General features: G+C 44.3%; 1 protein-coding gene across 1 annotated transcript in view; it reads right to left on the reverse strand.

Moving 5' to 3' along the window:
* Positions 1-1,678: 1,678 nt before the first annotated feature.
* RUNX3 (RUNX family transcription factor 3) overlaps positions 1,679-17,002 on the reverse strand; it is a 126,503-nt gene continuing 111,179 nt past the window's right edge. The window contains exon 5 of the mRNA XM_058195973.1: positions 1,679-6,055. Coding sequence (XP_058051956.1) covers positions 5,532-6,055 — 524 coding nt within the window. The 3' untranslated portion in view covers positions 1,679-5,531. The remainder of the gene's footprint in view (positions 6,056-17,002) is intronic.

Here is a 17,002-nt window from a genome sequence, read left to right on the forward strand (position 1 = left end):
GCAGAGTTAGCCTACCACTGCGCCACCACAATTCTTTACCTTTAATCTCTTCATGGGTCTTTCCGTTTTGGGCTCAACCGAAGGCAAGTTCTTGTGGATCAGTTTGGGATGGTGTTGGAGATATTGGGGCAAGGAAATGGTGATAGTCTTAAGACCTGGAAGAACTAAGCCCTGACTCATGCAGTGTAAGTGCAGGTCAGGGCTGAAACGCTCCCAGTTCAGACCAGATCACCCGATCCGGTAGCGATGGTGGCAGATGGTTCAGAGAACCAGTACCAAAAATCCCTGCCCCCCTTCCTCTCGCATGTCCAGCTGAGCTGCGCGATCATTAGAGATTTTTTTTTACTTTTAAAAGCATTTTTTCTTCAGCCAAAAAAATGCTTTTAAAAGTAAAAAAAAAAGCCTCCGATGATCGCGCGGCTCAGTTGGGATTGTCAGAACCCTTTTCAAACATTTTTTCTACAAGCTCTTCAGCCGAAGAGGCTGTAAAAAAAATGCTTTGAAAGGGTTCTGGCGATCAGGCAACTCAGCTGGGATCGTCAGAATCCTTTCAAAGCATCTTTTCTACAAGCTCTTTGGCTGTAAAAAAAATGCTTTTAAAAGTAAAAAAAAAAAAGTGGCCACGCCCACCCAGTCACATTACCATCACCACCCCACCAAGCCAAGCCCACAGAACCGGTAGTAAAAAAAAATTGCATTTCACCCCTGGTGCAGATGGAAAACAGAGGCTGCTCTTCGAGGCAAGGCAAGAAGCAACGTATTCAGTCAATAACCATATCTTTATTTATTCCACATGGTAAGGCATCAAAATGATTACACGTAACAGTTAGCAATCATGTATATTTGCTTTAAAAACATGGAACTTTTAGCTTTTCTCTCCCCCCCTCACTTTAAGAAAGAGAAACCTGACCTCCCAATTTATCACCATTTAAGGAGGTGATGCTTTCTTCCTGCCACAGTTTTGGGAAACTGATGCAGCTGACTCTGTTTGTTGGGGGGGGGCGGGGGGGGGCAAGAAGCTTCCATAGGGCCCAGCCTGGGGGGGCAAGAGAAGGCAACGTTCCCCTCTTCCACCATTCAGAAGTGCTTTGCGCGTCATCAGCAAACTTTGGGTTAGGACTGTGGAGGGGTTTTGATGGGATCTGGGGCTCCTCCCAACCCCAGCTTGCAAATGCTACATGTTTGAAAGACAAAACCGTGGGAAGAGAGGAGAACTACAATTCAAAATAAAGGTATCCCCAAGTAGGGCGGGTTAATGGTGCAGGCTCTCACCTTTTTAAATATTATTAACATAGTTTTAAAGATATTAATAATTGAAATTAGCTTCAGTACAGCAAAAGGAAGGAAGGGAACACAAAATGCTCTAATTTTTCCTTGTGTTAAACACAATCTATCTACATCCTGCAAGGCTTTTCTCCCCTCCCCCCCCCCCCCAAATCAATTGCCATTCTGTTTAAAATTAGAAAACAAAACAAAACAAAAGCTACTTCCACACACAAAAATTCTAAGCAGATTTAGGAACTGGGATCCTTCAACAACAACAATAATATTTTTAAAAAGATTTATATTATTTTAACAAATAAAGACCCGAAAGTAGTTTTTTTTTTTTTAGTTAAATACTCCATGAGCCAAAGAATCTTTGGTACAAGCTATTGTGCATCTTTTTTCTTTTTTTAAAAAAAAAAGCATACGATAGTGCAAAGCAACAACCATAACATCAACAAAGAAACCTGGGCCAAATATTGGACCAGTTGCATAAAAGAGATACAGGTGTTTTTCACATCTGGGGACAACAGTCTGTCATAAACCTGAACCTTCGGCTGCAGTTTGCAAGTTACAAATAGCAAGAAATTACAATAGGTGCACAGTCTCTTTCAAATTTCTCTGCCTCTTTCAATATCCTATAAATACATCTTTGGAGAACAGACTAAGGCAGGAGTCTCCAACCTTGGCCATTTTAAGACTTGTGGACTTCAATTCCTAGAATTCCTCATTCTGGGAGTTGAAGTCCACAAGTCTTAAAGGACTAAAGTTGGAGACCCCTGAACTAAGGTACTCCGCTCATTTGAGAACATGTTCACTACCATGTTTCTGGCCTTCACTCCCCACAGCGCTTTAACTAAGATCTGGGGTTTCTATCAGGCTAAATGCATCCCTGAGTATAGACAAGCCACCACATCCCCAATCAGAATTTGAAACCAACCCCAATTTTGCTGGTTGGAAAACGTGGGTGCTCTAAGTGCAGAGCGTACCCCCTAGGTCTTAGATCAGTGTTTCTCAAACATGGCAACTTCAAGACATGTGGACTTCGATTCCCAGAATTCCCCAGCCAGCATGAATGGACGTCAACTCCCAGAATTCCCCAGTCAGCAAAGATGGACTTCAACTCCCAGAATTCCCCAGCCAGCGATCTGTTGCTAAAGTTGAGAAAGACTGTCTTGGCTAAACCATGGATCTCAGTTAAAGCAAAAGAGAGGACCAGATTTATGAGAATCTTTTCAGTTTCCTTGGTGTTCCAAACAAGCTCTCAGATATGGATGTGAATGAATGACCCAAAACGATTTTGAACGATCCAGTTGTTTCAAGGCTAAAACTGGGGGAATTTGGATGTGACACTCTTGACAATTTTTGTCACAGGTCTGCTATCTGCAGATCCCATAGGATCTTGACCACCTGGCATCCTTTAGATCTGCTGGACTTGATCCTCATGATTCTTTTTACCCGAAGGGATTCTGGCTCAGGATTTTGGTAGTTTACCAATTAAACACTTGGAGGAGGGCTTGAGATGGCAAAATCCAGAAGAAGCTCTGCTTAATAAAGGTTATTTGGTGTCATGCAGGTTTAAGGTTACACCTAAGGACAAATATGTAATACCTGATTCTCCCCCTTCCTCCTCTCTCTCTCTCTCTTTTTTTTGAAGAATTCAATCTAGTTGTTACTCAGATTCTGACTCCAACCTTAGGCAAAACACACCGGTTTTTGGTTTTTTTTATTAGACTGAAAACAACAGTAAGGAAGAACAGAGCAGGTTTATTTAAATCATGACCAAAGCTAGAGATTAATTTTGGGTGGTGCACTAGGATTAAAAAAAACAACAACAAAAAAACAGCCAAGTATTTCCTGTCTTCCTCTCCTACCCAAGAACTCCGTGCTCTCTCTGTGTGTGTGTGTGTGTGTGTGTGTGTAAGCAATATTTCCTTTTTGAACTGTGTAAGCTGTGGCGATGGGATGAGTTGCAGACTTTGCACTGGTTAAACAGTAGCAAAAGCTCCCTGAATACCCTCCAAGGATCTATACCTAGATGCCTCTTTTAAAAAGAGAATGAGCCAAATATTTTATTCCCACAATTAATATAGCTGGGGTGCCAAGAATAGCTTTCCGCAGGAAATGCCTTGCCTGGCTTAGTCTCTGGACAAAATGCTGAACTTCGGGTCTTAGATAACTTACCTGGTCAAACCATGGTCCTAATTCATGAAAGGACTAAATTTGGGTCTGAGCTGCAGTGTGTATGAATGTCAGCAGAATGCCAAAGGGGGCTTTTTGCCTGGCATGAGTAAGAGCATCTGGGCGAGGTTACCAAGTGTTACCTTTTTCTTTGGTTGCACAAGGTATCCTGATGTCTGTGAGATAGCAAAAGGTCTTGGAAATGAGTCTGTCTCCATCTCCTTAGGACTGGTGGAGACCAGCCACCACTGCTTGTACACACTGAAGGAGTCAGGAGTAGGGATGTGGGCAATGGAACACTTGGTTAGCACCAAATACTTCCTTCCACATTCAGAAGCTAGAGGGCTGTTCTCGCTTGAATAAGTGCAAAAAGCTACGACCCAACCAGAAATCCCATCCGTGTTTAGCTCTGCTCGCTTAGAGACAAAGCTCTTATGTATCAACTCAGGCCTTGATATCTAAGCTTCTGTCTGCTCTGATAGCGATCACAAATGACTCATCCAACATTGCTCAGCTTGGTTCCTGAATTAAAACGTCTTCTCGCACCAAAACCATATGTTCACCAGATGACCTGGATTCACACAGCCACAAAGCCCCTAATCAAGATGAATGCTAACGCAACTTGGCAAAGGCAGTTCATTTTTAAAGTGAAGCTCATTTTTAACTAGAACTTAAAGTGAGTGAGATCTCCTTCGCAAGAAGCTTTCAAACAATACTTTGATGGTTGTCTTCGCAGATAGCCTCCTGGTTCTGCACTAAGCTGGGGTTAGACTATCCCACTTCCAACTTTAAGACACTATGATTCAGGGTTTGGGCAAAAACAACATATACAGGTAGTCCTCGACTTACGACCACAATTGAGCCCAGAATTTATGTTGCTTAAGTGAGACATTTGTTAAGTGAGTTTTTGCCCCATTTTGCCCCATTTTTCTTGCCACATCTGTTAAGCAAATCACTGCAGTTATTAAATTAGCAACACGGTTGCAACACGATTGCAGTTATTAAATTAGCAATCGATCTTCCCCATCGACCTTGCTTGTCAGAAGGTCGCAAGAGGGGATCACGTGACACACACACACCCCCCAGGACACTGCAACCGTCATAAATATGAACCAGTTGCCAAGCATCCGCATGTAAATCACATGGCCACGGGGATGCTGTAGTGGAACAGTAACTGAATGGTCACCAAATGAACTGTTATAAGTGGAGGATTACCTGTAAGTAAGTAATTTTCTTATTTTCTCATTGTTATTGGGATACCATCTAGATCAGGGGTCTCCAACCTCCCTCCCTCCCTCCCTCCCTCCCTCCCTCCATCCATCCATCCATCCATCCATTGAAACACTGCTTGGCCTTTGAGATGATCACTAAGGATGACCTTCTCTAACCAGGTGCTCTCTGGATCAGTAGTGGGATTTAGCCAGTTCCCAACAGTTCGGGAGAACCAGTTGTTAACTTTCTGAGCAATTTGGCAAACTGATTGTTGGAAGAAATCATTAGGGCAGAGAAGCGGTTGTTAAATTACTTGAACCCCACCACTGCTCTGGATGTTTGTTTTTTTTTATTTGCATGGATTACACCTCCCATAACCTCCAAGCTGGCTGGGGATACTGGAAGGTATTATCTGACCTATCTGGGAGACACCAAGTTGGAAAGGCTAAACCAGAGCTTTTTGTGTTGGGCCATTTTGCTACAACAGAGTAGAGTAGTTCTTTTCTACCTATTCTTTTGCCTGTTCTGGATGCAACAGACAGTCTTTTGTGGCCGAGAGCCACCAAGGTTTTTGCAGGTAACAACTCCAACTAGTCCCGATCCACCTGGATGTCCCAAATTGGGGAAAGGCTGCCGAAGACCTTTTGCCAAGAAGAGCCTATGAAGATTTGTTTTGAAATGTATCCAAATTCAAATTCTAGCCTTCCTGTGCTTGTTTCATTTTTTTATTATCTTATGTTCTGGACAGGGACGATCTCATTTGGGATGCCAAGGCCACTTTGGGGATGGAGTTGGCAGGATCGCCAGTTGCAGCTCTTTTTGGTTCTTTTGAACCACCAATTTGCAAAGAACACGGCTTGGCCTTCAGTGCTTTTTCAATATGGCCTCCAGACAGCTTCGTCCATCCTTCCGGTTGTTGTCATGGTTGTCGGTGAGTTACTATGGCTACCGTCTGCTTCCACGCCATCAGCCTGACTGGTGAGGCTGGGGTTTATCAAGTTGTTCCCCGCTGTGGCACTCGGACAAGATGGCAGCATCCGAGTTGGTGAGCGCTCTCCCCCTGCCACCATGGAGAACTGGTACGACCCAGAGGAGGCACCATAGTACAAGTGGTAAGGGGAGGGATTGGTTTGGAAGGGCCCACTCTGGTTTTGGGTGGAGCTGGGATACGGTGGGGGAAGGTAGGTGTGGTGGAACCTAGTGGCCGTTGGCATGCTGGTCATACTGAGGCCACCGATTCCCGTGGCGGATGGCGTCGCTGTGTAAGGGAAGGCCGCAGGCATGGCACCAGGGTAATGCATTCTTGGGTCTGGAAACCGGGTCTCGGTGAGGCCTGGTAGAGCAGGGAAGGACCGGTCAAACTGCCGGGGGTCGGAGAACGGGCTGAGTTCAGAGGTTCCTAATTTTGGAAAGAGAGAAAGGGAGAGAGAATAGGAGAAGCTGTTACTTTGGATTTCTTTTGCAGCAAATTGCATCTTACAGAACAATAGAATTTGGAAGGGACCTTGGAGGTCTTCTAGCCCAACCTCCTGCTCAGGCAGGAAACCCTATACCATTCCAGACAAACAGTTGCTTGGTCTTTTCTTAAAATCCTCCATTGAACAACTAGACACAAGAACAGTTTTTCCCCGAAGGCCATCACTCTGCTAAACAAATAATTCCCTCAACACTGTCAAACTATTTACTAAATCTGCACTACTATTAATCTTCTCATCGTTCCCATCACCCATCTCCTTTCACTTATGACTGTATGACTGTAACTTTGTTGCTGGCAATCCTTATGATTTATATTGATATATTGACCATCAATTGTGTTGTAAATGTTGTACCTTGATGAAGGTATCTTTTCTTTTATGCACACTGAGAGCATATGCACCAAGACAAATTCCTTGTGTGTCCAATCACACTTGGCCAATAAAAATTCTATTCTATTCTATTCTATGAAGCACCCACAACTTCTGGTGGCAAACTGTTCCACGGATTAATTGTCCTCACCGTTAGGAAGTTTCTCCTTAAGTTCTAGCTTGCTTCTCTCCTTGATTAGTTTCCATCCGTTGCTTCTTGTCCTGCCTTCTGGTGCTTTGGAGGACAGCTCGACCACCCCCCTCTTCTTTGGGGCAGCCCCTCAAGTATGGCAACCTTGTTATCACATCATCCCTAGTCCTTCTTTTCATCAAATAAGACATACCCAATTCCTGCCATCGTTCTTTATAGCTATGACCAAAATCCGTATTTGGAATTTCTTCCGTTTCCCCTTCCCTCCCTCCATTTCTTTAACTATATCAGAAATACATGCGGGCTTCAACTTACAATCGTTCATTTCTGTGGTGTGGAGGATTTGCGGTAGTAGGTTAACATCTTCCCCAGATTTTTTTTTTTTAATTTGTCACAACATTATATACAAGCACATACAATGAAAGGAAATAATAGGACAGGAACGGTAGGCACTTTTGTGCTCTTATGCATGCCCCTTATAGTCCACTTAGGAATGGGGTGAGGTCAATGGTAGACAGTTTTTGGTTAAAGCTTTTGGGAGTTTGAGAAGAGACCACAGAGTCAGGTTGTGTATTCCAAGCATTAACAACTCTGTTACAAAAGTCATATTTTCTGCAATCAAGATTGAAGCGGTTAACATTAAGTTTGAATCTATTGTTTGCTCTTGTATTATTGCGATTGAAGCTGAAGTCGTCTTTAACAGAAAGGACATTGCAATAGATGATTCTGTGTGTTAAACACAGGTGTTGTCGGAGTCGGCGGAGTTCTAAGTTTTCAAGAGGAGCGGAGAACTCTTCTTGTAAAATATTTCTGGACTCGTTCAATTGTATTAATGTCAGAGATGTGGTATAGGTTCCAGACAGGTGAGCTGTATTCAAGGATAGGTCTAGCAAATGTTTTGTATGCTCTGGTTAGTAGTGTAGAATTTTTGGAAAAGAAGCTATGCAAAATTAGGTTTACAACTCTTAGAGCCTTTCTGCCAGTCCAATTATAAACCAGGGACAAAAGGGTTTAGCTGTTCTCCAGGGTTGCACCTAGACAACCAAGCAGCGAGAGAGTCCTAAAGCTCACCAGCCCATCTGCTTTGGCACACACAAAGGGGGCGACACGGAGGAAGTCTGGAGACCCCTGCCAGGTCTGGGTGGTCTGTTTGTACTGAGAAAAGCTTGAGGGACGGGGATGATAAACACCCAGCTGAAAGCTTGCTTAGTGTAGGTCATGTTATTTCTAAGGTAAGGGTTTTTTGTTTTTTTGGGGGGGGGGGGGGGCTTAGAGAAAAAGGAAAAACGAATGAGGAAAATGAAGCCTCTTTCTTCTGAACAAGGCTGCTTCCTTGGCCAGAGAGGAGAAACAGACTGACTAATTCTGACATTTCTTCTTCCCAAAATCTGCAGGAGCGCCAGAAGTGCTGGCATCAGTAGGATGGTTGGGTTAAAACCAGGGGTGGGTTTCTACCGGTTAGCACAAACCGGATCTTAATTTTAATCTGGTTCACTGAAACAATTGTTCCAAGGACTGCGTGACCCCCACCCACCCCACCTTGCCGTCCCAGGACTCTCCACGCGGCCCATTTTAGATGCCAGGTAAGTGCAGGTCATGCGCAGAGGCTCTGGGAGGGTGAAAAACAGGCTACTGGAAGTCCAGAAACGGGCCTGTTTCTGGCCTCCAGAGGGCCTCTGGTGCACAAGGGAGGCCATTTTTTAAAATTTATTTTTTTATTTACATTTATATTCCGCCCTTCTCCGAAGACTCAGGGCGGCTTACAGTGTGTAAGGCAATAGTCTCATTCTATTTGTATATTTACAAAGTCAACTTATTGCCCCCCCCCAACAATCTGGGTCCTCATTTTACCTACCTTATAAAGGATGGAAGGCTGAGTCAACCTTGGGCCTGGTGGGATTCGAGCCTGCAGTAATTGCAGACTGCTGTGTTCTAATAACAGGCTATCTTACAGCCTGAGCCACCACGACCCTATTTTTGCCCTCCTGGAAGCTCCAGGAAAGCCTCTGGAGCCTGGGGAGGGTGAAAAACGGGCCTATCGGAAGTCCCGGAAGTCCGGAAACGGGCCCATTTTCAGCCTCTGGAGGGCACGTGAAGCAAACCGGTTATTACAACTGGTGAATCCCACCACTGGTTAAAACTAGCAATATGGTGGATAGAGCCTCATCTGAAAAAACTCCAATGGGTTTAACCCTCTCTGAGGATGTGTTTTGCTGAGAAGATGGTGAGATCAGGGCATCCTGTTTAATTTCAATTACAGGTAAGCCTCAACTTACAGCTGGAACCAGCATTTCCATTGCTAAGCAAGTTAAGTGAATCACATCTGATTTTATGATCTGTTTTTGTCACGGTTGTTAAGCGAATTATTGCAATTGTTAAGTGAATCGTATTGTTGCTAACCAAATCCAGATTTCCCCCATTGACTTTGAATGTTGAAGCCAACTAGGACGGTCGCAAATAACGATCACGTGACCCCAGGATGCTGCAGACATAGTAAATGGGTTCTGGTTGCCAAGCAACTGAATTTTGGTCATATGACCATGGAAAAGCTGTAATACTGTGGTTGTAAGTGCAAGGACCAGCTGGCTGTAGGACATTAATATAATATAATATAATATATAATATATAATATATAATATATAATATAACAACAGAGTTGGAAGGGACCTTGGAGGTCTTCTAGTCCAACCCCCTGCCCAGGCAGGAAAGCCTACACCATCTCAGACAAATGGTTATCCAACATTTTCTTAAATTTTTCCAGTGTTGGAGCATTCACAACTTCTGCAGGAAAGTCGTTCCACTGATTAATTGTTCTAACTGTCAGGAAATTTCTCCTTAGTTCTAAGTTGCTTCTTTCCTTGATCAGTTTCCACCCATTGCTTCTTGTTCTACCTTCAGGTGCTTTGGAGAACAGCCCGACTCCCTCTTCTTTGTGGCAACCCCTGAGATATTGGACCACTGCTATCATGTCTCCCCTAGTCCTTCTTTTCATTAAACTAGACATACCGAGTTCCTGCAACCGTTCTTCATATGTTTTAGCCTCCAGTCCCCTAATCACCACTCCTGCGCAGACTGCACTGGCTGCCTGTGGTCTCTCGGGTGCACTTTGAGGTTTTGGTTACTACCTTCAAAGCGCTCCATGGCTTAGAGCCTGGGTACTTACGGGACCGACTACTGTTACCTCATGCCTCCAACCGACCCGTACGCTCACACCGAGAGGGACTTCTCAGGGTGCTGTCCGCCAAACAGTGTCGGCTGGCGGCCCCCAGGGGAAGATCCTTCTCTGTGGGGGCTCCTACCCTCTGGAACGAACTTCCCCCTGGTTTACGCCAAATATCTGACCTTCGGACCTTTCGCCGCGAATTGAAAATGTATTTATTTATTTGCGCGGGGCTGGCTTAAATTTTGTTGTATTTTAAATTTATATTTTATGTTTCTAAATTTTATATGAATTTTAATGGGTTTTTAGAATTTTAAATGTTTTAATGTTTTTCGGCCAAATTGTATAATAAGTTTTTTAATTTTGTTTTAATTGTATATTGTATTGTTTTCGGATTTTTATTCTGGCTGTACACTGCCCCGAGTCCTTCGGGAGAAGGGCGGTATAGAAATCGAATAAATCATCATCATCTTTGTTGCTCTTCTCTGCACTCTTTCTAGAGTCTCAACATCTTTTTTACATCATGGTGACCATGATGAAACTAAATGCAATATTCCAAGTGTGGCCTTACCAAGTGGTACTAACACTTCATGTGATCTTGATTCTATCCCTCTGTTTATTATCAGTGCTGTTGTAGTTTTGAGCAGTCACTAAATAAACTGTTGTAAGGCGAGAACTACAGGTAGTCCTCGACTTACAACAGTTCACTTAGTGATCGTTCAAAGTTACATCACTGACAAAAGTGACTTATGACCATTTTTCACAGTTACAACCATTACAGCAGCCACACGGTCACATGATCAAAATTCAGAAGCTTGACAAGTGATTCATATTTATGACAGTTGCAGTATCCGGGAATCATGTGATCCCCTTTTGCGACCTCGTAAAATGGGGCCAAACTCACTTAACGAATGTCTCACTTAGCAGCAGAAATTTTGGGCTCAATTGTGTCATAAGTTGAGGACTACCTGTGCTTGTAATAATGAATCCCAAAAGGCTTTTCCGGTTTTTAAAAATACTTTTGTGCATGGGGATAATGGGTGGCTGGTTCCTCCAAATTTATCCAAGTAAATTCTGGAAATCCTTTCCATCTAGGCTGAAGGTTGAATCACTCAAAGGAACTGTAAAAGGCAACTGAAATTGTTTTCCTCTTCTCTTGATTTCGCTTCTCTGGTTCCACCATTGTCATTGCAATTTTTCAAATCCATCTATGATCTGGAGTGGTTTTATAAATTATACTGGGAGTTTCAACCCTATTCATCACATTACGTCATTAATCCCAGGCGTTTCCAGATAGATATTAAAGTCAACAGACCAATTCTCTGACTAGACACAAGGAATTTTCCAATATTTCCATGTAAAAGAAGTATTTTAAGTAAGCTAGGAAATAAATAATTCAGATCCAAGATGTTTTGTTTTGGTTTTTTTGTCTGCCATTGGAGATGCTTGGAACCAAATCAAAGATTTTTCTACACGTTCTACCATTCTATTACAGACTCTTCCTTCAACTTTAGCCCATTTCCCCCCCCCTCCTGTCTCTTCCACGGTAGGCAGAAAATGAGATTTAACCAATTATTTGGAGACATTTGGAAATTCAGCTATGGATCTGAAGAAAATTACTTCTTGTTTGGCCCTTGGGTCTTTTAAAACGTTTTTTTAAAAAAAAGCAAAAACGAAACGAAAATTAGATCTCAGATGGAGGCTTGGGAAGAAAGTCTTAATGTGTTGCGCCCAACACGTTCCAACAATTATTTTCCTCAAAGGCAAAAAAAAAAAGCATTGCTTCGTATCTCAGGTACTCGGGCAACCCTTCACCTGGATCCCAGCTAACTGTATAATTCTTGTTTTCCATATTCCCTGAAAATATTTCTTTCCCTGTAGTAGCAGCATTCAGATAGTTTTCTAGCTAAGCTGCCCACCTTTGCTGCCCACCTACTCTGTTCCCTCTCGTCTCTTCGGTCTTGCTCCAGCCCAAAGTGTGCCTGAGAGTTTGCGCTGATTCATTCATGTTCTCGCTGGATCATGCCAACGTATTCAAGGCGACACTGGCTGTGAGAACTTCAGAAGATGAATATCTTGAGATAAACGGCAGGCAGGCGCCATGCGCTACCCAGCCGCTCAAATGGAGCGGAGGGAGGGAGGGAGGGAGGGTTCACCTTCCTTCATTATGTTTCACATGGCCATAAATAATATTCCACCAAGAGCAAATTCAAACGAAAAGCTCAGTGCTTAGGGCACATTTCCCCTTTTCTCGTCCTCTCTAATGCATTCCCAAAAAAAATGTTTCTGGAGAGGCCAGATTTTATGGGTCGGAGCTTGCCAGGCTTGGCAAGGGGCTGCCCACTGAGAATATTAAAAGCAACAGTGGAAATGCGCTAATTACTAGCAGCTTGCGATGCATAACAAAACACAGAGAGGCGAGTTATGCAAAATGCCAAAAGTACACCTCTCTCGTCTATGGGTTTTTAAAAAAAAAAAAAAATAGAAAAGGAAAACGGGGCTCTGGGCATCTCTCCTTCTCAGAATTGCCAAAGTAATTTACAAGTTAGAGCATAGCCTTGTTTGTTTTTATTTCGCTGGTTGTGAAAAATGTCTATACAATCCCCCTAAGTCCTCACATTTGTTGTCGTTCCAGGCCTGTAGAGCCAGGAAAGCCAAAGTAAGATTGTAAAATCATGATGTTTTCACGTGCAAGAACTTCACGGAATGACCAAGTTGCTAGTCCTTACTGTGGTTAAAGGAAAAGGTAAAGGTTCCCCTCGCACATACGTGCTAGTTGTTGCCGACTCTAGGGGGCGGTGCTCATCTCCGTTTCAAAACCGAAGAGCCAGCGCTGTCCGAAGACGTCTCCGTGGTCATGTGGCCGGCATGACTCAACGCCAAAGGCGCACGGAATGCTGTTACCTTCCCACCAAAGGTGGTCCCTATTTTTTCTACTTGCATTTTTACGTGCTTTCGAAACTGCTAGGTTGGCAGAAGCTGGGACAAGTAACGGGAGCTCACCCCGTTACACGGCAGCACTAGGGATTCGAACCGCTGAGCTGCCGACCTTTCGATCAACAAGCTCAACGTCCTAGCCCCTGAGCCACCGTGTCCCTATACTGTGGTTACTAAACGCTAACTAAACCTGTGTTGCTGCTGTTGGACTAACCACACAACATGCTGCTTTCCTGAAACATACATAGTGGGGTCCACAAATGTGGACTTTGGTCAACTTCTACAGTGGCTTCTTTTCCGTCTACTGCCAACGTCTATCTCCCAACGACCGGTGCGCTCTCACAGAGAGGGGCTCCTCAGGGTGCCGTCAGCCAAGCAATGTCGGCTGGCAGCCCTCAGGGGGAGGGCCTTCTCTGTGGGGGCTCCTACCCTATGGAACGAGCTTCCCCCTGGACTCCGACAAATACCTGACCTTAGGACCTTCCGCCGCGAACTTAAAACCTACTTATTTCGTCTTGCTGGACTCGCTTAAATTTTATAGTATTAAATTGATTTATGGGTTTTAAATTTTTTAGTAAATTTTAGGGGGAATATTTTTATCTATAAGTAGCCAAAGTAAATAGGTTTTTTAAGGGTTGTTTTTAGTTTTGTATTGTTGTTTTCTTTCTGTATTTTATTTGTGGCTGTACACCGCCCTGAGTCCTTTGGGAGAAGGGCGGTCTATAAATAAAAATATTATTATTATTATTATGATGATGATGATGATGATGATGATGATGATGATGATGATGATGTAATTGCAGATGTCATTTTGACTATTTTGATATTCAGGTAGTTACAACATTTCATTTAGGGACTGTTCAAAGTTACAACAGCACTGAGAAAAAGTGATTTATGACTGTTTTTCCACAGTCATGACCTTTGCAGTATCCCCACGATCATGTGATCAAAATTGAGATGCTTGGCAACTGGTTCATATTTATGACCGTTGCTGTGTCCTGAGGTCACATGATCCCCTTTTGTGACATCCTGACAAGCAAAGTCAACGGAGAAGCCAGATTCACGTCACAACTAACTTATCAACTGCAGTGATTCACTTAACAAATGTGGCAAGAAAGGTCATAAACTGGGACCAAAACAAATGTCTCACTTAACAATGGAAATTTTGGTCGTAAGTCAAGGTCTACCTGCATCTACCTGCGCTATGTATAGTTTAGCAAGCAGTCCAAACCAGGCCATCATGCATCCACCCTGTTGTGTCTTGTCCGCTCTCACCGCAGCCGGGGTCTGCTTATCTGCTCCCGAACACGGAGGAATGTATGCCTCCCGGCCCCAGTCCTGGCTCCATGCCCAGACAAGCTGCAGAGGAGGGGGCACCTCCCGGTCCCAGCCCTGGCTCCATGCCCAAGCAGGCTGCAGAGGAGGGAGCATCCCCCGGCCCCAGCCCTGGCTCCATGCCCAGGCAAACGGAGCAGCTAGACCCCTCCCCCTCCTCCACAGCATGTGAGCCTGAGGAAAGTTTACTTCCAACAGCTGCTGATTGGAGTGACCCTCGCATCAGAAGATTGGATAGGCGGAGGCAACAGAAGGAAGGGAGGGGCAGGCCTGGATAAGTGCTGAGTCATGGAGCCACACCCCATGGCCTATATAAAGGATCTGCTTTCTGGCAGTCTCTGAGTCAGGCAAAGTCGAACTTATCTTGCTGAAGTCACTTTCTGGTCTCCTGCCTGCTCTGAGGACTTTGCTAGGACTTTGGGCAGAGCTGCAGAGGCAAGCCTGATTCAGATTTCCCTGACCCGGCTGTCAGCGGAGGAGTGGGACACGACACATCCAGTCAGAGCTGAAGAAGCTTCTTGGATGGGAAGTGAAACGTCTTCAAAGAAAAACCAGAAAGTCCAGTTGCCCCTTGAAAAAGCACCTTTGGGACAACTATGACCGTGGATGACCGAGAACCTCCATAGACACCAAGTCATGCAAGTCGCTGTTGACTGACAACCATAACTGAGCCTGGAATTTTGGTCATAAGTTGAGTCACCACATGACTGGCTTCGATTTGATGATGGTTTTTACAACCGTCGTTAAGTGAATCATCATGGTAGCTAAGCCTTGAATCATGTAGTCATAAGTTTGAATGCAGCTTATCCAATGGGCAGTTTTTGCCAGAAAATGGAAAAAAAACAACAACGGCAAAACACGAACACATGATTGTGCGATGCTACAACCGCTTGTAACTGTGAGCTGGTTGCCAAACGCCTTAAATGCAATCACACGACTGTGGGTCGTAACTTCGAGGATGAGTCAAAAGTATGGTTTTTTTTTTAGTCTGTCTTAACTTAGAATGGTCATTTAGTTACCAGTCCTAAATCGAGAACTACTTGTAATTTCTTTGAAGTCATCATATGATAACTCAAGCATTGTGTTATGTAAAGCATCGTTTGGGGATTAGTCTGTTGTGTAATCCATTTGATACAACTGTTTATAGGACGGGTAGAACCACACGGGATTTTTCACCCCCTCAGGGAAAATTAGAACTGGACACCCAACATGATACCTTCCAGATATTTTAGAATTCAGGTCCTCGTTGACCCCAGGGAAGGGAAGAGATGCCGGATAAGGGAGCCCAAAATATCTAAAAGTCATCAGGTATTTTACCTCAGCATAGAGAGGACACAGTGAGATGGAACCGGGGTTTACTTTGGCCTGTCTATTGCAGGGGTCTCCAACCTTGGCAACTTTAAGACTTGTGGACTTCAACTCCCAGAATTCCTCAGCTATGCTGGCTGAGGAATTCTGGGAGTTGAAGTCCACAAGTCTTAAAGTTGCCAAGGTTGGAGACCCCTGGTCTATTGCACCCAAGGCTTCAGGGAGTTGTCTTAGCCTGCCTCACTCAGGTCTACTCTCTTTCTTCTATTAAAAAAAATATATCACATAATTCAGGACTACCATTGCAAAGCACGACGAGAGATATATGCCCTGTTTTAAATGCTGGTCCAAAAGTTTTTTTTAAAAAAATCCTATTAAGGGTCTAAACACATGTTTTATGGATTGATTGATTTATTTTGCCAAAAGCGGAACACTATGTTGTGAGTTCTCTATTTATTTTTGGCAGTGACGTTGACAATTACGTGCCTGCAGAAAACCTAGCTTTGTTTTTTGGGGCAAAGTTTTTCAGAACTGGTTCGCCATTCCTCCTTCCTAGGGCGGAGAGACAAAGATTGGCTCAAGGTCACCCAGCTGGCTTTGTGCCTAAGGTGGAACTAGAACTCACAGTCACCCAGTGTCTAGCCTGATGCCTGAACTACTTCCCTAAATTGGCTCTCAGGTGGTTCCACACCCCATCATAGGAACCCTGGTGACGCAGTGGTTACAATGGAATACAGGTAGTCCTTGAATTACAACAGTTCATTTAGCGACCATTCAAAGTTACAATGGCATTTTAAAAAGTGTCTTATGACCATTTTTCATATTTATGACTCTTACATCACCCCTGTGGCCTTGTGATCAAAATTCAGATGCTTGGCAACTGGCTCATATTTATGATGGCTGCCATGCGCTGGGGTCACGTGATCCTCATTTGCGACCTTCTGATAGCAAAGTCCATGGGGAAGCCCTTTCTAGACCGGGATGCCTTATGCACGGTCACTCACGCCCTCGTGACGTCTTGCCTGGATTACTGCAATGCTCTCTACATGGGGCTCCCCTTGAGGGGCATCCGGAGGCTCCAGTTAGTCCAGAATGCGGCTGCGCGGGTGATAGAGGGAGCCCCTCGTGGTTCCCACGTGACACCCCTCCTGCGCAGACTGCACTGGCTGCCTGTGGCCTTCCGGGTGCGCTTCAAGGTTTTGGTAACTATCTTCAAAGCGCTCCATGGCATAGGGCCGGGCTATTTACGGGACCGCCTACTGCTACCGAATACCTCTCACCGACCCGTGCGCTCTCACAGAGAGGGACTCCTCAGGGTGCCGTCAGCTAGGCAGTGTCGTCTGGCGACACCCAGGGGAAGGGCCTTCTCTGTGGGGGCTCCCACCCTCTGGAACGAACTCCCCCCAGGACTGCGTCAACTTCCGGACCTCCGAACCTTTCGTTGCGAGCTCAAAACATATTTATTCATCTGCGCGGGACTGGATTAGATTTTAAATTTATTGGTTTTAAACGGGTTTTTATTTTTTATATTATTTTTAATAATGGGCTATAGAATAAGTTTTTTAACTGTTATTTTAATTTGTATTTATATGTATTTTTAATTGCCTGTGA

The sequence above is a fragment of the Ahaetulla prasina genome, chromosome 10, assembly GCF_028640845.1.
Source record: "Ahaetulla prasina isolate Xishuangbanna chromosome 10, ASM2864084v1, whole genome shotgun sequence".
Lineage (NCBI taxonomy): Eukaryota > Metazoa > Chordata > Lepidosauria > Squamata > Colubridae > Ahaetulla > Ahaetulla prasina.